General features: G+C 38.9%; 1 protein-coding gene across 5 annotated transcripts in view; it reads right to left on the bottom strand.

The window, feature by feature from the left end:
* The window catches only part of LOC143281295 (muscle-specific protein 300 kDa-like), a 167,998-nt gene that overhangs the window by 28,764 nt on the left and 120,061 nt on the right, over positions 1 to 19,173 (bottom strand). For all 5 annotated transcript variants that reach the window (XM_076586452.1, XM_076586448.1, XM_076586451.1 and 2 more), the window contains 9 exons: positions 18,604 to 18,768; positions 16,346 to 16,672; positions 15,835 to 15,987; positions 15,236 to 15,400; positions 13,534 to 13,671; positions 12,881 to 13,069; positions 12,284 to 12,436; positions 11,137 to 11,304; positions 10,421 to 10,597 (listed from right to left, as the gene is read on the bottom strand). In XM_076586452.1, the coding sequence (XP_076442567.1) occupies positions 10,421 to 10,597; positions 11,137 to 11,304; positions 12,284 to 12,436; positions 12,881 to 13,069; positions 13,534 to 13,671; positions 15,236 to 15,400; positions 15,835 to 15,987; positions 16,346 to 16,672; positions 18,604 to 18,768 (1,635 nt within the window). The remainder of the gene's footprint in view (positions 1 to 10,420; positions 10,598 to 11,136; positions 11,305 to 12,283; positions 12,437 to 12,880; positions 13,070 to 13,533; positions 13,672 to 15,235; positions 15,401 to 15,834; positions 15,988 to 16,345; positions 16,673 to 18,603; positions 18,769 to 19,173) is intronic.

The raw sequence follows: 19,173 nt of genomic DNA on the forward strand, positions 1-19,173 counted from the left end.
TAAGGGTCGAAACACTTGACTGAGAGCGGTTTCTTCTCTGAAAACCTTGTACTGTCCAGCTCTCCCATGATTTTCTTATCGCATGTCACATGCACTGTAGCCAGGCAAACTATGCTGCCACACACATGAATGGTTAATATAATCTCAGCTCGAGACTACAGCCTCTCATTTACCAAGTGTATTGAATGAGGACCCGAAAGAAGGCAGAGAAAATCACCTACTCATACAATGCTTTTCACTTTTGTGTGGGTGCTTAAATCTACACACGCAATTTTTATGGGTAATAAGTATTCACAATAGGATTGCATGGTGAATATCATGCCTTGATACCGCAAAACCTGGATATCTTGAATGCTGGGGCAAATTTTCATTTATCCAAATTATCCAACATATGGAAAATAACACTTTCATTAAAAATTAAAAAAAAACAGCAAAAAAACAAAAAAACAACAACAAAAAACACACACAAAAAACAAGGAGTTTGTTGTACATGCAGAAACAAACAAAAGGAATAAGAGAGAGGGAGACAGACAGATAGACAAAGAAAGAGTGTGGGGAGGAGAAGAAAAAACAGACAGAGAAACAGATAAAGTGACAGGCAGCAAACAATCACAGATGAGAATGATACAGCAAGAGCAAAAAGGCACACATGGTCCAAAAGCCATGGCTGAACAAACTTGTCTAGCACTTCCACTTCATCGACCAAAACCTGATCTTGTGCTAAATCTCCTTATGAACTGAAAACACAAAGAACATATAACAGTAAGAAAATAAAATCATATTCCAAATAAAATATCATCACACTGCGAACAGGTGCTATTTTTGTCAGGAATCTCATCATTCGTGGCTGGAAAACATGTACACCAAACTGATTTGTTAAACCATGGCAAGAGGGAAACGACAGCAACACGAGCGAAGAACACAATAACCAATAAAACAAACACAGTTTCAAGAGCTGTCAAATTCAAGACATACAAGGAAAGGCACAAGCTGACAACACTGAATTTACAGATTTGGTGTCTGTCTTCACGGAGGAGGAAGTGTTCTTTCAGACAACATCAGAAACTTCCTTTTGAGGGGCGAGGTGTCTGGGATGCTTATTTATTTCTTTATCTTTTTGTTACCAAGAGTAAGGTGACTGAATAACATGGGGGGAGTTTTCATGACAGACCATCCTGTTGCCATTTGGAAAAAACTACCACACCAAAACATTCACACACTCAGCACAAAAGAAGAGCCAGAAGTAGCATCTTCTATAAACTTTATTATCACATTGGAAAATATATTGTACAATGCCAGTATGTTATACAGATTGAGTACATGTACACAACAATGCAGTCAGTTGTAGGATACTCATACTCTGCAAACTACATTCACTGGCTAAACCGATCTTGCTATCAAAATACTAAATGTCTTTGCTATGTTAATTGGGTTTTTTGGGGGGTTTTTTTTAGTAAGATGAAAGAAAACAGATGGATGCTACATGCTAAGCAATAAAACTTCAAAATTAATTTAGGTTATATGAATGAGACTATAATCATAATCTGAAATATGTATTACATGATCTTATAAAGAGATGACATGTTTTATTCATAAAATTTACTGGAAAAAGTTGATGCACATACATAAACAGAAAATACCCCAAAGGAAAACAAAAAGAATGAACCTAACACTGAAAACAAAAATTACCATCAACTCTGCGTCAATTGAAAAAGCCAAAAGTCATTGAAACACAAACATACACACACACATGCACCATACACACCATGCATTTTAAAACACTGTATAAATATTGATTATCTGTTTTATGCTTAATAATACTGATTTAAAGCATACACTTCAGTTAACAGTTATCTCTGTTCCAACACAACCCACACAAACACTTCTCCCAAATCACCAACAAACAACCTCACCTGGCATTTGCTTTTAACTGCAACAACTTCTGGGAGCATTACCCTTGATGCCAATCACAGAAAGCTCACAACACAGTTCACTTGTTCTTACATGCTAAAACAATCACTTATCACACTGCAAGAATGGCTCTGAATGACCACTTATTCAGAAAACAAAGTATCACAGATTTTAATCACACACTGCAGAGCCACAGGCTGGGGAACGGAATGACATTTCTACATAGTGAAAACTGAACAAAATGTCAGTGGAAAATGTTGGCTGCAGGAAGAAGTAAAAACTTTTCTTTTCTTTTTTTTTTCTAAATTTCAAAGAATACAAAAGAATTACTTACTAACATCACCAATTCTAAACAAGACTTGAGTAAAGAAAACAAAACAAAAATATGGCATACAGTTCGATCCTTGACTTTATCTTCAACAGGTGAACACCTGTGTTTCTTCTTCATATTGTTGTATTTTCAGCTTGTCTGAAAACCAAAAGGTTGAAACACACTGCATGTCTGGTTTTGTTTTCTTTGCTCTGATCTTTAGAACCACCTACTCCTTATGTATTCTTTGAAAGTTCTGAAAATAACAATGAAATATCACAGGCTTGGAGCATTCTAACAAATCAACAAAATAAGTTTACATAACTCATTTTTATCTCCACCTAAGTTCAACAAATCATTCAGATTGTCACAAATGACAGGCAGACCAGTGAATATTTGATATGACTCTCACTTCTCCATGTGTTTTAATGAAGGACATTAGTTCATGATCTTGTGCACACTATGTTTAAGCTCCTTTTTTTTGTGAAAACTTCAACACTAAAAAGTTCACCTAAAAAAATAATTAAAGCATCAGATTATAGCACCAAGTTAACTTAAAAATCATAAACCTGGACAAAAAAATCACTATTGAAATAATACTGACTGTTCTGTCTCCATTGATTGACTTTTTTTTTTCTTTTTTTTTTTTAATAATGAAACTGATCTCACAAATCTGGACGGAATGTTGAAGAGACATGGGACGGATGTTTTGAGCAGTGAGTTTTTTCTCACAGTGAGCTAAGCCTTAACATCACCAGATCCTGATCACAGATACTTGCATATACAGTAAGTGACTCCACACACCCACAACAAGGCACACACAAGTCAGGTCTCAGTGTACAATGTGCAACATTTACACAGCATTTCTTCATGACAAATTACCACACTACTTCATTGTCCTTTCACGTTTTACTCAGGGAACAACTTACTGCAACAATCTAAATATTCCATTATATAGTGATGTAAACACAATCTTAAAAAAAAAAGTTGGTACACAAGAACTTTGGTTAATTTACAAAAGTTATGATAAATTGACAATAGATACAAACTGATACTGGGTGGAATGGATGGGAAACACTGAACATCCAAAGTGTAATACTTGCATTGTTCAGCAGATTTTGCATTAAACCAGTGATTAGTATACATGACACTCATCTACAGCCAACAGAAAAAAAGCCTTTGATATGATGCACATATAAAAAATATGAGCACTCTGACACTTCAACACTACATGGTTCAAATGTGATGATGGGAAAAAAAAGTCAATGGTATGACAATGATAGCCATAGTATGACAATGACTGCTATGGTATGACCAAGCCATGAAATAAACAGGCAACCGAGCACACAAACACTCAACTGGCATAACTGCATCAAGCCTAATAAGCTAGATCAAGCAGCCTGTATGTTTAGAAATAACGAAACTTTACGCGAGAAGTAACAGTGGCGATTTGTGCCATCTGCAAAAGACAAATAATCACATAATTATTGAACGACCAGTCACATGAATTGTCACAATATTTTGACATTACTTCAGATCTTTGTTGAATGAAATATGTCCTCCTTGCTTCTGAACTACCATCACTCAAGTTTGCTGCATTCAGTTCCTGTCCATGTAAGCTGCACTATTCTCTCACACACAGCATCAAAAATCATCCAGCCATCTTTGCCAGTCCACTTTCAACATGACAACTGCACATTTCACTGGTTTGCTGTCAGGACAGTTGAAGCCCAAACCAACGATGGTAAAGTCATCAAATCACACCAGATGCTTCACACTCCAGCAGTCAGAGAAGGGGTTTACGCTTGTGGGGGTAGTTGGAAGTGTAGTAAGGGTACCAATGTATATCTAAGTGATCCAAGACCGCCTGTGGGAAAGGAGCAAAATGGACCATGTCAGTGTACATTCAGAAACTCTTTTGCTTGCTTGTATGCCCTGTAAAATGTTTTCTGGCTACAGTCTTCCCCTGTCATGTCTTTCCTCTAGTGGGTAATCTTGTACATTTCAATACATGGTTTCTGTATCATTGACATTTTTCTATCGCTTCTAGAAGGTAATCTCATTCTTATACTTCTTACATATTTCTTGTTGATATAATGAAAACCTTTCTGTCTGTTCTACTTTGTAATATCATTTCCATACACTATTTTTATATCTAACATTTTTTCTGACATATATATGCTTATCTTCAACTGGCTGTGAGTCTGTCCATTGACTCTATAACAACTAAATTTGATCTAAATCCAGTCTACAGACAGATCAGAGTGTGCACACCCCTCAGTGAGCTTCAGTAGGTATCTGGAAATACTTTTTTTTTCTAAATAAATGTACTGCCAATAAAAGGTAATGACACAACACAGTTATTTAAAATGAAATAAAACACATGATTTTCTATGTACAGTCAATGTTCTGTTGACACAGATAAGAGTTTCGACAAGTGTAGCCCAATCCAGCAAAAGAAAAGAATGGGGAGAAGCTGGAGGGAGATGAAGACTAAACAAATTCACCAGAGCTATCAATGAATATCAAAGAGAATGGTAAAGGAAAGTTCTGCCTGACATGTCCTCCTGTCTGATACCCAGAAAAAAAGATAAATATATCACAGTATTCAATGGCTGGGTTACAGTGGAGTGATGGCCTAGAGGTAACGCGTCCACCTAGGAAGCGAGAGAATGTGAGCGCGCTGGTTCGAATCACGGCTAAGCCGCCGATATTTTCTCCCTCTTCACTAGACCTTGAGTGGTGGTCTGGACGCTAGTCATTCGGATGAGACGATAAACCGAGGTCCCGTGTGCAGCATGCATTTAGCACATGTAAAAGAACCCACAGCAACAAAAGGGTTGTTCCTGGCAAAATTCTGTAGAAAAATCCACTGCGATAGGAAAAACAAATAAAACTGCACGCAGGAAAAAATACAAAAAAAATGGGTGGCGCTGTAGTGTAGCGACGAGCTCTCCCTGGGGAGAGCAGCCCGAATTTCACACAGAGAAATCTGTTGTGATAAAAAGAAATACAAATACAGTTTACGCAGAAAATGTAACCCAGGGCACTATGGAGAAAACATGACAGCCACAGAAAGATGGGTATGCAGCTATGAACCTCCACTGAAGTTCCAGAACAAAGTATAAGGTCGCAATCCTTATATAACCACTTATAGAACTGTTCAAAATTTACTGTAGTTATTCAGTGCTAAGTGAATTGTGGGGGGGGGGGGGGGGGGGGGGGAAGCCACTAGAGAAACAATCATCTCCACAATGATGCAGCATTCAACTTTAAACACCGGTCAGCCTTTGAAACCATGATTTTCCAATGTATGGGCAGAAGACAGGTAAGTGCACCAATTGGATTCTTTTCTTGCTATTACAATTGACTGTGAAGCTACAAAGGAGAAGATTAATTGAAAAAAAATGCTATCAAAATCTTGAAGAAAGAAATCTCATTTAGTGGTGAGACTGTTGCATTGGAAACAATATGTATCATACTATTTGCAAGTTGCCTTATATGTTACTGAATACAAACAATAGTCCTGAGATAAAAATGACTAAATGATATCATGAGTAGCTTTCTAATATTATACGCAAGATTGTATATCCAAGGACACCACACAGTGGAGGCAATGATGAAAAAAACAACAACAACTCAAAAACAAAAACTATTGACCTAAAGCAGAACTGAGAAAACAGGTCAAGGACATGCACAGCCAGAGACTTTCAACCCAGAAGATATAAAGGGTAAGGGGTATGTGAACGATAAAGCAGCATAGTCATATTATCATTTAAATTTGATTTTGCAATAAAAATGAAGAACTGAAGCACAGTCTGCAAATAGGAGCAATCAATCAAGTGCTAAACAAGTGTTGAGATATTTTTCTTTGTTCTTTAGCACAGTCATAGTTGAACTAATTGCATATGAACAATTACTGAATATGAAAAAAGATGTTTTCTTTTGTTTCAAGGACTGACAAAAGGAATTCAAAATCAATAGTGAGTGCTGCTGATTTGATTATAATCTTTAGCATAAATATTCTTTTGGTAACAGCATTTCTGTTTCAGGAACATTGTATATACTGATTTATTGTCAAATATCTCCAAAACTGACCAGTGCCATCAACATCATTAATGTTGCAGCTGTCATTCTTGTTGTCATCATCTTCAGCACTTGTTTATCCATCATCATCCTCCCCTTCTATGCTTCTTACTTTCATAATCATCATCATCATCATCATCAGATAGAAGGGAACATTCTGTCTAAAACAGATGCCTATGAAATGTCTGCTATCAAAACTATAACACCAACAAAACATAAAACAACTTATGATATAACACATCATTAATGATGCTAGTAATGAAGAACACTCCTCTCCCCCACCCTGCACCATCTTTCCACCCCATGTCCCTCCTGCATCCCAAACATCCATCCATCCATACATACACATGTGTGCATGCACACACATAAGTGATGTCCATCCCACTGAATCGCTGTTACCAAAACATCTGCTTAGGTAACCTCATGCAAAATGGATGATGTAGCAAAATAACTATCTTTTACTGCTATCAATATCTTCTTTCTAATCAGAAAAGCCAACCCATCTCCCTACCCACCAATAATCCACATGCATAAATAAAAAGCTGGAGTATAAACACATACATCTGATGACATCATAGGAGAGGAGAGTCTGATCTGAAGCATTTTGTAAAGATTCTATCAGACAAGCTGTTGGAAGAAAACGTGCAACTTTTCTTCCAATCTGTTAAAATCCTGTTCGTCTTAAAGAAAACAGGCTTCTGGCAGGCATTCTCTACCTGCCAGGCACCCATGCAATACCCAATACAAGTCATATAGCACAGTGTTATGACATGATTTTTTAATGGGAACAAAAAGATAAATCGATAAATAAAAACAATGGGAGCAAAAAGACATAAAATTAATAAAAACAGTCACAATGCATTTATCTATCAATCTAAATCGAGCAGTATTCAGCATGCATATGTGAGTAGCAAGAGAAATATCCTGTTTGTGCAAACAGAAGTTGATGTACACATTTTAGGACAGAAGAAAGCACACTAACAAAATTGTGCATTCCTAATTTTGGGGAAAAAGTGTTGTTCTCTATAGCTACAGTTTGAACAGTTAGCTTTCACTCTGGTTAATCAACCACAGAAACGACAGTAACTGATTAATTTGAACTGATAAGAAACTTTTACTGCTCAAAATAATTTCTGCAGACTGTACTCAAATTAATCAATGCAAACTTTACAAACAATTTCCTTATAACGTTCTTTCACACTCTTTCTTTTCAAGATATAAATCTGGATAATCTGTGGAAAAAATGGTGAATATTTCTTCTATTTTGAATACAATTACCATAATATCCCGTGTGCTTGCTAAAATATTATGTGTTATTTCTAACACATTTTTTAAATGTGGATGATTCTCAAAGATTGATTTGTTTGGTTTCTATGCACTACAAATTGCCATTTTTGTTCTTTTAAAATCTAAGCAATATCAGGTACATTTTAAGAAATGAATAAACTTGCAAAATATTAAAAAGTGAATAAACTTGCAACTAACTTATCTTAATATCACTGATATGAAGTAATATTTCTTGTGTTAGAAAAAATATAAATCTAAGCAGCAAGTAGTTATCAAATTACCAATTAGAATATAGTGGGTTTTTTTTGTTTTTTTTAAGTGTTCAATATTGATAACCATGTAGTCACATCTTTTCTTGCAATGTGGCACCAGTTTAAAGATAAAGCAACCATGACAGAATGCACCAAATTCATTTTATCCAAAACAGAAGACATTTATGCCCCACATAAACACACTCTTTCTTTCATGCTACAAAAAAGACATGATCTGTTGGCATGAACTTTGATACTGAACTGAAGAAGAAAAAAAAACCAAGAAAAAAAACCCAGAAGGCAAGAGACAGAATGTCTCATCATTATTTGCTAAATGTTTTATTTGATTAATGCAGTGACAGTATTGTTTCCATACTTTTGTTATATTGCTCATCCTGTCCACTTCAAACCTTGTTTGCATATGGATCATAATTTATTCTACTTTTATTTGCTCATTCATATGTGTCTCTCAACTCCACGGATGCCAAAACTCAATTTTAGAAAAAAAGACTTTTACTAAAGAGAAAGCGAGTATTCTTTCTGCCCCTCTCTTTTACTTAAATATCATTAATGAAACTGGAAAAATCTGGCAAATTTCAGACCACTAGATTATGCCTTGGTCATGGAATTAAGCCAGTGGCCACAGTTTGTAGAATTCAAGTCTGGAGGAGACTAAACTTGCATCATCTGGTTTCATGCTCACATACTTCTTTCTTATGAGTGATTTTCTATGGCTTCCTCTCCCAGATTAATCACTAATTTCAGCTTCAGATTATGTTCAACAGTAAAGAAAATATATTCATTAAAAAAAAAAATCACAGGAGACTTTTGTTAGATACATTAGTGTCTAACTGTTTCAGCTCTAAACTAAATCAGTCACAGCACAATGATCATCTACAGGACACATTACATCCATGACTAAAAGTGACAAGCCAATGCAGGTGGAGGATTGGGAGGGAAAGCAGTCAGACATGTCAGTGTGAAGTCATTAGCCAGCGTTCAGTGACAGGGTGTCAGCAGGGTGCAAACCACATGGGGAGGCAGGGTGATAAAGCCACGAAGAAAAGAAAAAAAAGGAGAAAAAACACAACCACTTCCCAATCCAGATTCATGCAGTACAGATTGGAATCACAATGATGACAGAAGTGGCAGCCAGCATTGGTACATGCAAATCTTTACAACATTCATCAGCATCACACTCGTCTTGTCTTCGGCAGACAACTCACTTGGCAACAGGATGGTTTTTTTTAAAAAAAGGAATGTGTGGTAGAAATGACCGCATTTCCAGGGGGGTAGTTTTAAGATATTTTAAGGACACATTCCAGCAACCAAGTTGACACAAAAAGACGGGATCAGGGTAAATCAGAGTTGGGTGGAGATGCATACATCAACTTTTGTCCGCAGTAGAATTCAGACCCAGACTTTAAAATAAACACAGAAACACAAAAAGAAAGACAAAAAATAGAGGTACTACTGAGGAACTACCGAAGGGTCTTGATCCTTTTGTAATGGGACTCTATTCTGAAGTGCAGGAACTGATCAGAAAGTGGGCTTCACAAAAAAAACAACAACACATACTCTGTGACTTCAGTGAAGACAGTTTAGTGCTTGTGTTATTTTGCGTGACACAGGAGATTATGAAGTGTGGTTACTCTGAATAACAACTGTGACAAACACTCCGACAGATTCTCATAGTGCATTCACAGCTACACATAAAGAAGTTAAATGTGTTGTCCAGTGTATTTGAAAAAGTATGTCTTTTCCTGGAATCTTATATCAAATGTTAACTTTTCGTTGTTTAAAATGTGATGTCAAAGAAGTTAACTTTCAGTTCACTTAAAACCTGTGCTGCAGCAATGCACTCTTCAATTCAATATTTACCCATCATCCAGATATTTGCGTTCGTCCATTAGATTTCCAATTTCTTTCTTTGCAGATGGAATAACTACTAGCTGATAGATTTTCAGTAACAAGAAATGTGCCGCAAATGTCAATAAATTTGAAAGACTGGTGTATGTTCAGTACTAAACTCCTGATAAAGAACTGTTTGGTTTGTTTTAATTTTTTCTGTGAGCTACTTTTGATTAATCAAAACTAGTCTGATTACTTTTTGCTGAAGAAACAGATCATATTATCCAAAAAATGTCTACTGTAGTCTGGCTGCTAATCTAGGCTTGCTATGGAGAAAGTGGCGTTTTTCTTGCCACTCTGTGGATCAAGCCCTAGCTGACCTGTGGGATGGATGCAGAAATGCTGTCAACTTTCTTACCTTCAAAGCATCAAAGCTTATACCCCCATTGCTTCCCAACAGCCAATGACCAAAAAAAAAAAAAAAAAAAAAAAAAAAGCTTGCCGCAATAAAGAATCTGTAGGATCAAAAGATTTCTCCATCCATCACACAAGCAGTAAGAAAAAAAAAAAATCTTGAAAACACAACAAAATCACACATTCACACAAGCAAACAAACGGTCAGGAAAACGTCACACACACACACACACACACACACACAGGTACAAACACAGCCACCAAGATGTGTCGACCTTTTCAGGCCATGGTGCAGAAGAGAGGTACTCACTCTGATCTGATGGGCAGTGGACTGAAGATTCATGTAGCTCTCCTCCAGGTTCTGCAGCTGGGACTGCACTGTGTGGATCAAGCGAGGGATGCGGGCATTGTTCTGCATCAGGTGGTGACCTAGCCGACTCACACTGTCCAGCGTCAGCCGATAGTCTTCTATCTCCCGCACCAGTATCTGCATCACAATCACTGGCTTCAGACACAATGATGATGATACATACAAGAATTATAATACACAGAAAAAACATCATTACAAAAGGAAGTAGGAATGCAAGTATGCTCGCAATGACAAGTTTTAAAAAATCGTTTTTCAAGAAAACACTGAATAAACAGTATGTCTTGAGCAAAATTACTGGGATACTATCACTGATTTTAAAGTAAGTGCTTCTCCGATAATACTATAATTCCTCATCTAAAATATACTGAAATGAAAAATAAGTACTGTGCATGAGAAATAACTAGCTCAATAAATTACTATCACAAAACAAAAACAAAAACAAACCCACTGGACTTTGCTTTGGTCTTGCACTACCTTAAAGGCTTCTTCACCACGTAACTTACAAAAAATACCTTGTATGTGGTGTATTTTAAAATGCAAAGTCCTAACACCTGCACAAGCACCTTATACTCTGTAAGCCAATAAATGAACTTAAATAATCATGCAACATCGAGGCATATCTTTTAGCGCAATTTGAAAATTGTGACCGATTTTACCCTGTGTTTCTCAATCTGGCGTTCGGTGAGTTCCATGGAGGAGACGTTGAGGTTGTTGTGCGCCATGAGGCGGAAGGACATCTGGAGCAGCCACTTTTCACACTCCTGCTGGGCCTCATGGAAATCATGGTGCTCGTCATACAGCCTCTGCTGGGCCTCCACCATGTCCTGGACACACACACACACATCAGGTAATGCTTCTTCTTCGTCTGTGTTCCAGTTGCCATGCTGTATAGCTGTTTTTTTTGCAGTGATTAACTCTTTCCATACGAACGGCGAAAGAGATGACGTTAACAGCGTTTCACCCCAATTACCATCATCGAAATATTGCAAGCGGAAGGCTCTTACACTGAAGAGGTGAATGTTGACAAAGAATACCACAATTCTGATGATGGAAGCTAAAGGTTGGGTCATTCAGACACCCACTGGACATCCGAGGGGTCTGTGTAGAGGAGAAGAGAGGACTGGCCGTACTGAGTGAGTTAAATCTGCAGTCCATTGCAAGGACTCCGTTCTGTCCCACAGTTTCTCCTAAAGGTCTACTGCATCAGGCCAGAAATGATGTCTGACATCATGTAAAAATATCTACTTTGTCTTCATTTCTTATTTGATAACTCCCACCCCCCCCCCTCCCCCCTTGCCTGCCCCCCCTACCCCAAAAGTTTTAAACAGTAAGAATATATGAATCTGTTAGTCAGATAAATAAGAATGTAATCCCATCACTTGTGAGTCTCAAGCAGTTGCTACTGTGCTGAAGAGAATGTGGCCATGTTTTAGGCAGGATCAAAAGTGTGTTTTATATATTTCCAGGGTTCAGTGTACTGCAAATTGCGGTCTAAATACAATTATATTTCTTTTTCAAAACAACAGCAGTTCAGATTTTACCTCTGTGTGTGTGTGTGTGTGTGTGTGTGTGTGTGTACAGTGTCTCTGCCTACATGTGGTCTTGTGAGCATAAATCCATGCTCATCACCATTTAGGTTTTTAAAATTTGTTTTCAACTTTTAGTCAGGTGGATCTTTGCAAATCATACGGATCATTTCAAAACAAGCAATCATAATCCTGCCTAAGTAGGTCACATTTTTTTTTTTTTTTATTCATCTCCACATTACAAAACAGAATCACCATACAAACTATTGTAACATACCTTGGCTTTGTAGAGGACTTTGTTGTAACGCGACTGTACATCCTCCAGAGATGCAGAGACTTCTGGGTTGTCACACAATGCCTCAAGGTTGGCTACTCTTTCTGTCAGTTCATTGACAAGACGACGGTGGTTCTCAACATCGGAAAGAATCAACTGGAAACACAAGAAAAAAACAAAGACAGGTTATGAAAACTGAATATTTTAAGCAAATGTAACATTTGAAAAACTTTTTTAAAAATTCATCTTGCGCAAAAAGAAATCACAGGAATGCATTATACACAAGTATACACTTTCTTTCCTTCCGACGTTTTCACACACACACACACACACATACACCCTCCACATACCACACACTTCTCACAATCACATGTACACCCCCTGTTAGCCCACAATTTCTCGCAATCCCATGATTTCTCTCACACTGAGAAATCATGAGCTTACACCCCCCCAACCCCCTCCCCCCCCCACACACACACAGACCACACACACACACACACACACACACACAAGATCAACAGCAAAAACCAAATAAAACTGAATCACACTCTCCCCAAACCTCCAAACACCCACACAAACCAACACTGGTTGATTCTTCACCTTGTACTTGTCCAGCTGGCTCTTGCGTTCCACCAGAAGCGCCCTGGGTTCTGGGTCAGTGAGCAGGGTGTTCTCGGTGTCAGCCAGCCACCGAACCAGGCTGCCGTAATACTGTTCATATTCGTGCCATCTCTGCTGCACCCCTTCCAGCATGCTGCTGCACTCCTTAATCTCCGTGTTCAATTTCTCCTGCACAGGTATTGTGGATCAGTGATGAAGTTGTTTTTTAAAAAAAAAAAAGAAGAAAAGAAAAAAACAAACAAACAAACAAAAAAAAACCCACTGAAAACTATGCAGAAATAACTAAAGAAAGCTCTTATTTCATGCATATGAGTCTAAATATGAATACGATTCACAAACATATAAAGAAAATTCAAATTTCTGTCCTCAAGCGCTGTCAATAAAGGTAAAGTACTGGACAATGTGACCTTTTGAAATCATTTTTTCTTATCCATATTGTATCTCTCTTTTTACATTCAAAACAATCAAAAATGATATGTCCTACAATCAACATGATAAAAAGAAAATCATATGTGCATACCCATACTGACACTCACTCTCTCACAGATCTGAACACACACACACACACACACACACACACACACACACACACAGACCATACAAAAGAGAACAATGAATGAGATGCAGCCTACCCAGTCATTAGTGAGCTCTGTGACTTGCTCTTCAATCAGTTTCTTTCCCTCAAGGGAAGTGTTGGGCAGAATCTTCTCCGCCTGGTCACACACATAGTTCACTTTGGCCAGGCCCTCATCCATAGTGGCTGCCACATCCTGAACAAACAATTTTTGGGGGTTTTGTGTCATTTTGCCGGAGTACATCAAAACAGCTTCTGTGAAAAAACAAACATACAATCATTTACTGACATGGCACAGTGACCTTTCCTTCTTCTTCTTCTGCGTTCACTCGTATGCACACGAGTGGGCTTTTACGTGTATGACCGTTTTTACCCCGCCATGTAGGCAGCCATACTCCGTTTTCGGGGGTGTTCATGCTGGGTATGTTCTTGGTTCCATAACCCACCGAACGCTGACATGGATTACAGGATCTTTAACGTGCGTATTTGATCTTCTGCTTGCATATACACACGAAGGGGGTTCAGGCACTAGCAGGTCTGCACATATGTTGACCTGGGAGATCGTAAAAATCTCCACCCTTTACCCACCAGGCGCCGTCACCGTGATTTGAACCTGGGACCCTCAGATTGACAGTCCAACGCTTTAACCACTCGGCTATTGCGCCCGTCAGTGACCTTTCCAATATGGCAACAGTTTTCTTTCTTTCTTTCTTTTTCTTTTCTCATTTTTTATTTGTGGGTGGGGCAGGGGTACACTCATAATTACAACAGATATGAATTGTTATTAAAAACACAATACTAGGCAAACCTGTTGATTGACAAAATCCTTTCATGTCAGAGTCTGTGAAAACATGCTCAGCTTCCACAAAATCCTTTCATTTCAGAGTCTGTGAAAACATGCTCAGCTTCCACAAAATCCTTTCATTTCAGAGTCTGTCAAAACATTCTCAGCTTCCACAAAATCCTTTATTTCAGAGTCCGTTAAAACATGCTCAGCTTCCACAAAATCCTTTCATTTCAGAGTCCGTTAAAACATGCTCAGCTTCCACAAAATCCTTTCATTTCAGAGTCCGTTAAAACATGCTCATTTTCCACAAAATCCTTTCATTTCTGAGTGTGTTAAAACATTTTCAGCTTCCACAAAATCCTTTCATTTCTGAGTCTGTTAAAACATTTTCAGCTTCCACAAAATCCTTTCATTTCTGAGTCTGTGAAAACATGCTCAGCTTCCACAAAATCCTTTCATTTCTGAGTCTGTGAAAACATGCTCAGCTTCCACAAAATCCTTTCATTTCTGAGTCTGTGAAAACATGCTCAGCTTCCACAAAATCCTTTCATTTCTGAGTCTGTGAAAACATGCTCAGCTTCCACAAAATCCTTTCATTTCAGAGTCTGTTAAAACATTTTCAGCTTCCAATTATGTAGGGCTTCCTTCCCACACACTTCCACCACCCTATTCATGGCTGGCTCCTTGGAGAATTTCTCTCCAATATTCTTCAAGAAACGATCTTCTCTTACAAAGACTTAAAAGCTCAAATATAATATTCATGCTGTCACTTTTATTATTAAACTTTTCTTCACAGAATAGGTCAGCCAGAAAAGTAAGACAAGAAGCAAAATAATTTCCACTCAATCACCATAAACAGTATCATGTTGGGACTGACAAGTAAACTAGACGATGTCAAAGTGTACGGATAGTTCAGCATCTTCACAGCTGGTAGGCAAGAAATGCGGGTGAGACAAAGGATCAGGAAGCTGACCTTGATGTCTTCAATGCGGTCCTGGATCAGGTGCCAGTCCCCAGAGGTGTCGTTGCAGGCCGACACACGTTCGCTGATGGAGGCCAGCCAGTGACCAGCGTCGTCCAAAGCTTCGTCGTACTGCTTGTGGTCATCCACGTTATCCTTCAGCCGACTGACCATGGACTGAAAAGTACACACATCTCTTGGGTCAGCTGACCATGTTGGTGTATAGCACATATCAAATCAAAGCAAACAGAACAGAAATAAAAACAATGCATTATTCAAACTTTAAAGCGTGCTTGTAATGTCATTTTCAATGTGATGGAGCGTTATTTATGTGTGCTTGTTTTCCTCCACTGCCGTCTTGTTTATTCATATAAAACATTATATCTACTTGATTCTGAATTTATCAGCCTGCTTCATATAATGCTCATCAGACTATTTTCTGGGTTGTTGGTTTTTTGTGGTTTTTCTTTTTAACTTCCAAAGAGATTCTTTCACACACACACACACACACACACACACACACACACACACGCACTATACAACTCAGGACTGCACACATCAAGCCATGAACACGCAAGGGCCAAAGGTGAAGAGCCTGAAGTGAACCCTACCTTGGCAGCAGAGCAAAGTGCCTGGTATTTGGTGTAGAGCTGCATCATGTTGTTGGAGACTCGTGGGTCACTGGACTTTTGTATGATGGCATCTCCCTTGTCTCTAACCCTGTCCAGCTCTGACTTGTGTTTCAGGATATCGTTGTACAGGTCCTGTAACAGACATACATTGGGATTCGTCATACCTGATGACAGTTAAGTAGATTGAATATACACAGACTGACACAGACAGCATTTTTGTATCAGTACATGTGTGTGTGTGTGTGTGTGTGTGTGTATGCGTGTGTGCGTGTGTGTGTGTGCATGGGTATGTGTATGTATACATACATGTGTGTTTGTGTGTGTGTTTTAAGTGTCTGTGAGTGAACAGACGAATACATAAGCATGGGAAATCATGAGAAACTAAACTTAATCACCATTTATGGACAAACAAAAAATATCTTTCCACACAAATATCACCAAACATAGCACAAACCTTTCCAACAAAGCCACAGTATTTGTTCCCCCTCACCTCTCCCTCCTGCAAGTGCTGGCGTTTGCGGGCCAGGTTGGGTCTGGGCTCCATGAAGCACTTGACCTTGCTGTCCATGCGTTCCAGCCAGGCCAAGAAGCCAGTGTGCTCGTCGTCCAACTTCAGCCAGTTGGCGATGCAGGACTCCAAGTTGTTTTCCACGTCTGCCACGGCCGTGGAGAAAGTGGCCCAGTCGTCGCGCAGTGACTGCACCTCTCTGCGGATCACGTCCTGCCCTCGCGGGGCCGTTGTCTGGCACACGCGATCTCCCAGGGACGCGCAGTGGTTCAGCATCTCCTGGCCTTGCTGCAGGTCAGCTTTGAAATCCTGTGGGTGGGTGGGTGGGTGGGGAGGGTGGGAGGTGGGGTGGTTATCATCATGCAGGAACTGGTTGTTTTCAAATGAAGGAAAAAGACCAACATGGTTGTGAGACTTAAGAAAAATGGTTTAGTTATTCTGTGCTGATCAATGAATCAATGATGGAATGTTGTTGCTTGAATTAAAAAACCCATTCAGAGGTGTGGCTTTCTTTAGTTCTGAAGCCCTCTCTCCACTAAAAACACAAACTGTAAAATCTCTGATCACTTTGATGATAAAAGTCAGCATCAACAAAAAGTTAATAAGAATGGCAGCTCAAAAAAATTTTTTTTTTTTTCCATTCTCATATTTGGATTTACTGGTACAAACAAACTTTTAATAACAATGTTGTTATCTGTTGTGTCTGATGATGATGTCTATGTGCTTAGCATTCTTATTTGGTGTGGTCTCGCATGTGGCAATGGAGTCCCAGTTTGGATCTATGTTTAAATGTTCTACCTACTGGTTCAAAGGAGCTTTTATTGACAAATGGCAAAAACAGATATACACATTCTCTTAACTTGCATTGTGGCCTTAGATATGTGTGTGTGTGCATGTGTGCGTGTGTGTGTGTGTGTGTGTGTGTGTGTGTGTGTGTGTGTGTACGTGCGTGAGCACACGTCCATGTGTGTGTTCATGTGTGTGTGTGTACGTGTGTGTGTATAAAGGTTTCTTTGTTATCATATTAAGTCCCTTCCCCCTCTCTCACCTTTTAATTTAATTAGTACCTGCCCCCTGCCCTCACCTGTCCATCATTTTAGATATATATATATATATATATATATATATAAATTAAGTTTGATTTTAGCATTAAGACTTATTTACTAATGTATTTGTATGTTGAACCTTAGCATTTATATTGTTAACAAATTTACTGTGATGTTGATAGTGCAACGCCCTTCATTTCATCACCCTATACTCTTTCCCGCTATGTTTGTGTGGTTTGAATTAATGATGGAATGAATGTCTTCACTTTTAAAAGCTACCATCTCTTCAAACAGGTGTTTAATATCTTTACAACGAGCCTGACGGTGAATTTCTGTACTCTGATTCAGACAATAAAGTGACTAATTAATTGATTGATTGATTAAAATATATCTATCAAGTCTTAATAATAATAATAATGGTATTTATATAGCGCTGGATCTTGTGCAGAGATAAATCAAAGCGCTTTCGCACCAGTCATTCACACGCATGCATAACTCTAAAACTGTAGAAACTAAAGACAAGGAAGGGTAGGCAAGGGAGGCTATTTTGGGAAGAGGTGGGTTTTAAGGCCAGACTTGAAAGAGCTGAGTGTGGAGACTTGACGAAGCGAAAGAGGAAGTTCATTCCAATCGCAAGGTCCAGAAACAGAGAAAGAACGGCGGCCAACAGTCGAGTGTTTGAATCTGGGTATGCGTAAACAGAGTGGATCCGAAGCCGATCGTAGTGAGTGAGATGGAGTGTAGAGGTAAAGGCAGCCACAGAGATAGGAAGGGGCAGTTTTGTGAATACATCTATAACATAGAGTGCTGATCTTGTACTTTATTCGGTGTGAGACAGGGAGCCAGTGGAGATGTTGCAAAAGAGGAGTGATGTGCTCAGATCTTTTCTTTCTGAGGACGATTCGGGCAGCAGAGTTTTGTATGCGCTGAAGGGACTGAATGGATGAAGCAGGCAAACCAGACAATAGAGAGTTACAGTAGTCAAGGCGAGAGAGAATGAGAGAAACGACAAGTCTAGATGTTGCGTCAGTGGACAGATATTTCTGGATGGCACTGATGCGCCGCAGTTGACAGTAGCCTTGCTAATGAAATAGCCTAGTGGATACATAGAAATGCACATTCTCCACACAGCATATCAACCCTGTCTTGCCAATGAAACAGCCGAATGGACAACACAGAAGTGTGTGCACTGACCCTGAGTTGCTGCAGCCGGTCCTGCAGCGAGCGTTTGTCCCCAGAGAAGTCGGACAGTCGCTGCAGGTGGTGCTTGGTGTTGGCCAGCCAGTCCAGGCAGGCGATGTAGGCCTTGCGGTACTCCTCGTGCCCAGACACCTGCCCCTCCACCTTCTCCACCACATCCTGCAACCAGCGCAACGCTCAGTTCACAAATGAATACATGCTGAATATCAAGTGCAATGCAGTTTGTTTACATGCATGGCCAGTACCAGTGCATTGTGTTACAATCATAAATTCATGGTTAACTGAAATGATACTGCAGCAGTTTATATAAATCTACATGTGTTTGGCTTTAATATCACCAGCTGGTTTTTTGTTTGTTTTGTTTTGTTTTTATGTTGTTGTTGTTTTGTTATTGTTTTTTGCTGCCTTCTCTTCATTTTGTTTATTTCTTTCCACAGTTTGCCAATGGAAAATACAAAAATGAAACGTTATTTGTTATGGTTTCATCTCCACTGTAAAGCAAAAGAAACAGCTCCACTTCGAGAAAGCTAAGAGTGGCACTTCTAAGCTTTCAAACAATCAATG

This window comes from Babylonia areolata, chromosome 4, assembly GCF_041734735.1.
Source record: "Babylonia areolata isolate BAREFJ2019XMU chromosome 4, ASM4173473v1, whole genome shotgun sequence".
Taxonomy (NCBI): Eukaryota; Metazoa; Mollusca; class Gastropoda; order Neogastropoda; family Buccinidae; genus Babylonia; species Babylonia areolata.